At 36.9% G+C, this 8,793-nt stretch overlaps 1 protein-coding gene across 1 annotated transcript; it reads right to left on the bottom strand.

Moving 5' to 3' along the window:
- Window positions 1-1,350: 1,350 nt before the first annotated feature.
- LOC139870439 (uncharacterized) lies at window positions 1,351-8,127 on the bottom strand. Its single transcript, XM_071858247.1, has 7 exons — window positions 7,871-8,127; window positions 7,267-7,782; window positions 5,142-6,327; window positions 4,609-4,962; window positions 4,274-4,511; window positions 2,583-3,682; window positions 1,351-2,541 (listed from the first exon to the last, which is right to left on the bottom strand). The coding sequence occupies exons 1-7, from the start codon at window positions 8,125-8,127 to the stop codon at window positions 1,351-1,353; spliced, it is 4,842 nt and encodes a 1,613-aa protein (XP_071714348.1).
- Window positions 8,128-8,793: the final 666 nt, after the last annotated feature.

Raw genomic sequence — 8,793 nt, 5'->3', positions numbered from 1 at the left:
ATTGATCAACCATTAGCATAATATTAGACTTTGTTAGGACAGAACAGAAAGTAAGTGGAAAAATATTCATAACTTCCAGATAAGTAAAAACTGTTGAATCTTATCAAATATAGTAAGTACAAAGTATCATTTTTGACCCCAAAAACTCAAAAAAAAAAAAAAAAAAAAAAAAAAAAAAAAAAAAAACAGATCAACCAGCAACATCCATCTGTAAAATTACAACCTATTTTTTCTTTTTACCCTTGTTCTTTTTTGACTTGTTTCCTTTGTTCTTTTTCTTCCCTTTCTTGTTTTTCGCCTCCTGACTTTCGTTTTCGTTTTCATTTTCATTCGCCATTTGCACTTGTGAATCTTCTTCATCTCGTTCCTCCTCCTCATCCTCGTCCTTAACAGTTTCTGTAACCTCAGTTGTGTTGCTGATCTGGCACTCTACTATTCGTTCAACCGTTGATTCCTGACTATTAATGTAACGATTCAAAATATCATCTATCTTCGATGTACTACTCTGCAACCTCTCCACACTCTCCATCATCGCTACATGATCCGTTTTTTGTCGACTGAAAGAAAATATATCCAATGACCCAATATAACTTCCGAAAAGTTAAATAAAAAATAATAGAAAATCTGAATTCTAAAGAGAGATGTCAATAAACACGTCAGAAGAGAGCCGAAGGTAGATAGGTTTCAGTTAAGATTTGTTTATATAAAGAGACATTAATGAAAGTCTAACCTTGTGTTAAATGCAGAATAAAGCAGCTTCAAATCTTCATGTGCTTCGCGAACGAGTGTCACATCTTTACCATCACAGAATTTATCATCCGCAAGTGCAGTTGCTAACGTGCCAATATTTTTGTCCAATTCTTTCAAATAACAAATCAGATAATCAGAAAACATACAATTCACAAATAAAAAATAAAAATTAAAAAATAATAACATCTCAGTGATGCAGAACTTGGAATTACTCAGCGAGTTCTCGGTTTTAACAATTCCAGGAGTACTCGGTCAAACTCAGTCAAAGTCGGTCAAAATTGGTCAAACTCGGTCATAACTCATAATCATTCAGAAAATCGGACAAAATTCGGTCAAAACTAGGCCAAATCTCAAAATTACTCAAAAAAGGGTCAAATCAGTCAAAGTCAAACTTGGTCTGTCAAATAGTAATTTTTGCAACCTTGACACATTACCTTTATCATAGCTGTAGGTGATGACGTGGCAAGTGTGATGCCCTTCTTCCCGTTTATAGCTTCAGTTATTAGCTTAAGGACTTTCCAATTCATTTCAACAAGTTCCGCAGGCTGCTTCACGTTATTGTTTGCTGCATCCGGTAACGAGTTTAATACTACTGCTTCCTCACGAATCGTCTCGCTGACTCGATGAATCTTCTCCACTACATTTAGTTTTCCTTGGAAACAATTGATTCATTATCTCGTCTTTCGATTTCCTAAGGTCCACATATATAGCACGAGAAGCGTAAGTCCTCGGCATCGAATTAACGCAACTCACGACCAACAAAGGATCATCTACGCTCGCGAAAGCTTCTGCAACAACATCAATATTCAGGTTCATGTTACGACCCTTTCTTCTCCTTTGAAGATTTAGAGCAAAAGTTTTCGGAAGCAAATAAGATACATTGTTATATCCCAACAGCAAATCAAGTATAACGTTTGAACAATCTGGTACTTGCAGACAAATTAAACACATTATCATAACCAACTTCAATGCTAAAAGAGGATGAAAATAACGGCAATCAATATTCGATTTTTTAATCCACAATATAGTATCTTCTTTGTTGTACAGAATATGTTGGATTGTTTCCACAAGAAAAAACACAACATGCTCGGAAATCATGTTTTTCGAGGATGATAATGGTGGACTAGTAACATAACAAGATTTTGTTGTGAAAAAAAACGGTAACGATAAAGATTCCAGTAAAAGAAGACGATCGAGAAGATGAACAAAACTGTCAGGCGAAATGTAACCCGAAACTCGCCAGTTGGCTTTAAACGTATCGTCTAAAGCATTTCGAAGTGATTCAGTGACATAAGCATCGTTCAAGCTACCATATTTAATCTTCTCGACGAACAACTTCCACGCGGGAATTCGTTGAAGCTTATTAACGATTAGCTCAAGAAGATGTGCAGATTTGCGGGACCCGAGACATATCTTCATCAACCTCCCGATAGTCGAAAAGGTGATGTCACCCTTGACGTTAACGCTTTGAAGAATAATCTCGTCTAGTAAACTGACAGAGACATCTGTTTCTTTTAAGGAAACTAAATCATAAGACATCGATTTACGCCAGTCTAACGGAAACACGAGATCAAAATAACTTAAAGAAATATTCAAAAAAGTTTTCAGCTTTCTATCGTCGAGATTTGGAAGATTAAGATACTTGCAGTCTAAAAGAAACTTAGAAACCTCGAAAATATGAAGTAAAGATGTACTCCGATGAAACGCAGAACCTTTTGACTTTGACTTTCGAAGTGCGTCGAGATTTTCAAGTACCTTGAAACCAACGGAAAGTAACTCTGCCAATACGACCTGATCGCAAACACTAAATCCCGAATATCGATACTTGTAACTTTCCCGTCTTTACGAATAGCCTTTTGACCAGCAAACTTTATCCAATCGACGTTATCGTTAACCAACAAATAAACGATATTGCTTTCTACACAAAGTTTCCTCACCCCAAACAAATTCAAACAGAACGCAACACGACCCTCGTGTTCACCTAATTCTTCATCGTGAATTCTTGCGAGACTCTCGAATATATCGATAGCGTTCTGCTTCCACATATTCCAATAGAAAACGAGAGTTCTAACAGAAACACGGTTCCGAGAGATCTTATTTTCGCAATGTTTTTTATTGTCGGTTGGTAATTCGTCCTCCCACTCGTACTTTGACGAACTCTGACTAAAATGAGAATCCATAATCTTCCTAATAGAAAAAATTTCTCCCCGTAAACTATTGTGGGCTCGACAAGCGTGCAAATCTTTTTTCACCTCGGACAAGCTACTCGGTTGATCAGAGAGCACTTTGAGCTCGCAACAAACAAAATCGAAGAAAACGTTCGAATCCTTTTTCGCTAGCGACTTTACTTTCTCGCAAAACCTTTCCTTCTCGGAAAATTGCTTCAACGGCCAACCTCGGCTTCCGTTTCCCCATAAAGACTTAAGAAACATATGCCACAATAATAAAACTGACGCATCCTTAAAACGTCCCGCTTTCTCCAAAAGCTCGGCCTCTTTTAAAACATCACCCCACGACCTCGCCAGCTCAGCAGCATCAAGAAAATGACCCGCCTCTTCTTCCAACAACAAAAGGTCATCTAGACAGTTTATAGATTTCAAGAACGTGCGCTTAGATTCCATAGAACAAAAAGCTCTAACAAATTTCATCATCGATTTATGATCTTTACGTTCATGGAAATCATTAGCGCAACCCTCTAAAAATTGCTGTTCGATTTGTTCTAATTCTTTAGTTTGAACTTTATCGAGCTGTTTCCACTTTTCTATATACTGCAACCCTTTATCAAATAGTTTTCCATTTTTGCAAACCGACAAACAGTCCGAAAACTTGTCTCCTTTCGCGTAAGCTTCGGCAGCTTCCCCGTAACAACCTGCTAAAGTGAAACATTCTGCTGCTGCCTCCATTTTTCCACACTTGTACAAATAGATTTTTCCTGCACAAATAAACAAGTAGTTATTCTAAAAGAAAAATCATACAGTTAAGAAAAAATGACTGTCACATCTACAATTTTTTTGTTAACTTCCAGTTTTATTCATTATTTTTTACATAACTTTTTGTCCTACATGCATAAATAAAGGGCATAAATAAAGGGCAAAAGAGAACTTTACGTAATTATGTTCTTATCTACTTATGAACGTGGAAAATCAGTCAAAATTGGACAAAACTCGGTCATAATTGGTCAAAACACAATCAAAATTGGTCAACTCGGTCAAAATTGATCAAAGTCAGACTTGGTCAACTTGAGTTTTCTCCGAGTTACCGAGTACTCCCCAAGTAGCGATTTTTGCAACCTTGTTTAGAATCAATATGAAATAGTAACTTAACTGCTTCAAAAAGAAACAAATTTTGGTCTACCTTGTGTACTCGTAACCAACTTATTTAGACCTAGAACAAAATTTGATTATGAGAAACTTTACCACTTTACCACACATCGGCTGCCATATAAAGTTGGTTACCTTTAATCTGATTTTTTAAACTTTACCAAACTTTTTCTACAGAATTTATTCATAAAAAAAAAGGTTACCAGCTTTTTCATACTCCTCCAAATCACAATAACAGGAAGCAGCAGGCTCATGCCTCGCAATAGACTCGAACATTCCCGCAGCTTCTCTAAGATACCCGACAAAAGCTTCGTGATTCGTCCCCCTCATTTGATCGGCAGACGCTCTAAGACCAGAAGCTTTAGCCAGTTTCTCCCATATTGCATCTCCAGCTCTTTCGAAACACATTGTTGCCATCACAAAATTACTCTCATAAAACAGCTGAAAACACAAAAAAATCTTCTAATTCGTGAATAAAAAAGTATAGAAAACTCACAGACTATATTAAAATTGTAGTAATAACAGATCAAAATTCAACCTTTTTACCACGATCACGCCACTCCTGCGGGCTGCTAGCAACCCGCATTGCCTGTGCTACTGAATCGTCAAGTTTTCGAACCTGAACGAGTCCCCTCATTTTCCAATAGTCAAAAATTGGTTTCGAAAGCTCTTCTTTGTTTTCACATATCCAAAGCCTTTGCCTTGTTCGAGTTATAGCAACATATAACTGTTTCAGTTCGGAACATAAGACGCTATGTCGTGACTCACTGAAGTTCGGGAATGATTGCGGAAGTTTCTCATCGAGCCAATCGCGTTCCTTCATGTATTCATAAATAACTCTCCATTGATCTTTCAATGGTGATGTCCCAAAAAATTTGTATAGCAATACATCCTAAAAAAACATGGCAATCAAACATAAACAAAAAAAAAAAGTTGTGTTATCAGATACGGGTAGTGATATATCCACTATCGAATATGCATAAACATGTTGTACTGTACAACATGTTGATGCATAGTTACGGTGGATGTATAAAAAAGATGGTGATATATCAATGCCCATCAGATACTGACTTGAAATTCAAGACCTTTACACTCGACTATAGTGAGAACAAGAGCATTTTTTCCAACGTATTCCCAAATCTCGGTTTTTGCATCGTCATCACGAACCAATATCACTTGTTCAGCACCAAATCCAACGATTTCGCCCCCACTTCCGGTCCCACTTCCACCAAAGATCGTCACAATCGCATTTTCATCGTTTCCCGACTCCAGCAACACAGGAGCTTCACCAGAAATAAGACTAGTTTCGGGCTCCAAAATGTCAATTGAATGAGCAAAATAACGGTACAAAAGTTCGATGACACTTTGAGCTAAATCGAGCACCCCGTCATGAGTTCTAAAATTTTGTTTGAGTTGAAAAACCTCGGATACGATACCTTTCGCTTGCTTTCCGTTTGTTTGGGTGGCTAAAAACTCCTTATAAAACAGTGACCGAATATCTTGAAATCGAAAATCAATACCTCTTGCAATTGTTTGTGCAGTATCACCCGCAAAAACAAAGCCCTCATCAACGTTTTGACAAATATATTTAAAAAGTGACAGCTGTCGCATACTCAGATCTTGCACCTCATCGATGTAAACGTATACCATTCGGTCACCTTCGTAGGTCCCGTTTTTAAGCCGGTGATGAATGTTATTAACTAAATCGCCCAAATCGAAATCTCCACGTTCAGTTTTCATTTTCTCGTAGGCTTGAAATAAGTTGTATATCGTCTCTCGTTTCTTCTTCGTTAAAGTAGACGAACGATTACCGGACAATGAAACGTAACCCTCGAAGCTCATTTTGCCATCGCACGTTTTGCCAGCTTGCAAACCTCCTTTTATATGAGAAATAATTTCGGTGAACACTCGAGTGCGATCGAGTTTCTTTGTGAAATTTGTATTAAAGTGGGACCAGTAAAGCGAACAGAACCTATCGAACGTGACCTCCCGTTTTCTAATAAAAGTCTGCAACGCAACAGATTTTAAACTCAGATTATTACCGTGTGTACCTTCTCGTGCCTCTTGAAATCTTTCGAAGAACGAATTCCCTAATGTAGCATCCAACATCATTAAAAATTTATGAAACGTTATAACGAGAGGGTAACTTTTCACAGGGATATCAATAAATGTGTCAAGAATCTCGTCGAAATCTGACGTAATCATATCTGCTTCACTAAGATTGATTTCGGGTAACGAATTCCCACTGCTTGAAATACTGTAGAAAATAAGTAAAATAAATTATAAATACTCTTGAAGTGAAAATATTTTTTTGAAAGGCAATAATAATTTTATAAATTAAAAAGGACTAGCAAGAAGCTAGTAGTTACAACAATTCCAAATACTAACATCAACATTACACGAATCCGCGATTCTACCGACCTCGAAAATTACAGTAACTAATACCCGCCATCCAAATCAACACCACACAGGACCACTTAAGGGCAACACTAGTTAGAAACATGAAATTGGATGGAAAACAAACCACGGCAGCCACACAATACTACAACGATACTGGGATAACACCCGTCGATCCCACAATCTAACCAAGTGGTGGTATAGTGAAATGCAGAGATGCAGCGGAGAAAGAAACTACGATTGTAAAATCACGACCAATATCCACGACTTTATCCCGACCTAACCACCAATCAAAAAATCCACAATGAAGAATCACCGCGACACCAATCATCGAAATCACCGCGACACCACAACTTTATCTTGAAGTGAAAATATACATTGTTGTAAACGTTGGCCGACACATTGGTTTAGGGCTAGCCTAGCCTGAATCACCCAAAAACGTCTTAAAAGTCGGTCAACGCTACAGATTCGATCAAAGTAGAGCTGAGTCGTCCGATTCAGGTCTCATTCGGTCAAAAAATTATAATTTTAAATTTGTGTCATATCTCTTATTGAAATATTTATGTTTTATGTTTGATATAATTATGTGCAATGTATATATATATATATATATATATATATATATATATATATATATATATATGTTTAATTAATTTATTACTAAAAGTCAACATCGTCGACACCCGACTCGTCCCTCCTAGGTCCCGATCGACTCGTCCCCGACTCACGAGTTTTACAATCTCGAAAATATATAAGAAAAATATAAAGAAGAACTCAAAGGAAACATGTATTTGCACACTTTGTAAGTTGAGAAACATGTTGCTTCACAGCGTAACACAGTTTCGGGCTAACTGTCACAAACAGTTGGTGCAGAACAGTTGGTTTACTTTCTTCAAGATCATCATCTACTTCTTTCATCACATCAATCGGTTTGCTTTCTTCATATAATCCTTCAGAAGAAACACGAAAAAGCTGTTCTTTTTGGAACAATTTCATTGTCAAAATAGTTGTTTTCCCCGTACCCGATCGCCCAATTATAAACGAACTTTTGGAAAATAAAATTATGTTCATTTGTTCATCTGTGACTTGCATCGGTAGATCAATGTCTTTACCCGAAAGCAAATGGTTCACAACTCCAGACGATAACGAGTAGAACTTCATGAGCAACAAACTTTCACTCACTTTCGAGTTTTCAACGTAACTTCGACCATCACCTGCATTCACGTTCTCTTTGTCCTCATCTTCGTTGTCGCTTCGAGAACGGAAACGGGTCAGTTCCTGCGATGCGGGCCAAGTTCTAGGCACTTTCAAATTACTGAACAGAATGAATGAAACAAAACAATATGAGCACAACTTGTTGGACCCATTTGACCCATGACCTGACCCATTTCAAGATTACTTACCCATATTTTACCCTTTTTATAAATATTCCATCTCTTTTTTCAAAAGGTAAAAATTGGGTCCCAACCTGACCCGTTTGGACCCGTTTGACCCATGAACTGTTTCGACCCGTTACCCAACCTGAACCGTTTTGACCCATGACCCATTTCAACCCAAAACCGTTTTGACCAATTACCCAAACTGACCCAACCTGACCCGTTTGCCAGGCATCTGTCCAGGTAATTATATTACCGGCATGAAATATTCTGATTTGACCCATGTAACCATTATTATAATATAGAACGAAACTCGAATCAATAATTTTTTGAGTTATAGTTAAAACGCAAATGAGCATACCCCTCGAAATACTTTGCAGCGCAGCGATCAATATAATCGTCAGTGTAAGCAGCGAATATATTCTCAAGTCGATTTGCCAATTTCGGGATTTCGTCAAAAGGTAAGATATCCCAAACTTTCAAAACTTGTATATATTTAGATTCCTTAATGATGTCAATTGTGCAAATAACATAAAGCCCTTCAACCTTGAATCGTTTCAAAATATGCTGATGTCAAAGCAGAGGGGTATAAAATACTATTAAATTTTAGCAGGAAATACTATTAAATACGATACAATTTTACACAAGATATTTATTTATTTATAGAATGGATATACTTAAACCTTGCTACAACACTTATAGGCAGTGTACCTAATCGTACAGTAGTGTAGTTTTTAGTAAGTCCGGTTCGTTCCACAGGGAAATCTTTAAACAAAGCTTAACGCTATATTAGTTTACTTTTATAAAAATACAAATATAGATATAAGTAATATTATTATTATAAAGGGGGGTTTTTACCGTTTAATGACCAGTTTGTCGAATTTAAGATTTTAGTCACAGTTAAAACCTAATGTAAAATATAAAATAAATACAAGACTTAAATTAAAGCG

The sequence above is a fragment of the Rutidosis leptorrhynchoides genome, chromosome 10 (assembly GCF_046630445.1).
Source record: "Rutidosis leptorrhynchoides isolate AG116_Rl617_1_P2 chromosome 10, CSIRO_AGI_Rlap_v1, whole genome shotgun sequence".
Taxonomy (NCBI): domain Eukaryota; kingdom Viridiplantae; phylum Streptophyta; class Magnoliopsida; order Asterales; family Asteraceae; genus Rutidosis; species Rutidosis leptorrhynchoides.
The sequence above is the reverse complement of the archived record's forward strand: the minus strand, read 5'-3'. Positions and strand labels throughout refer to the sequence as shown.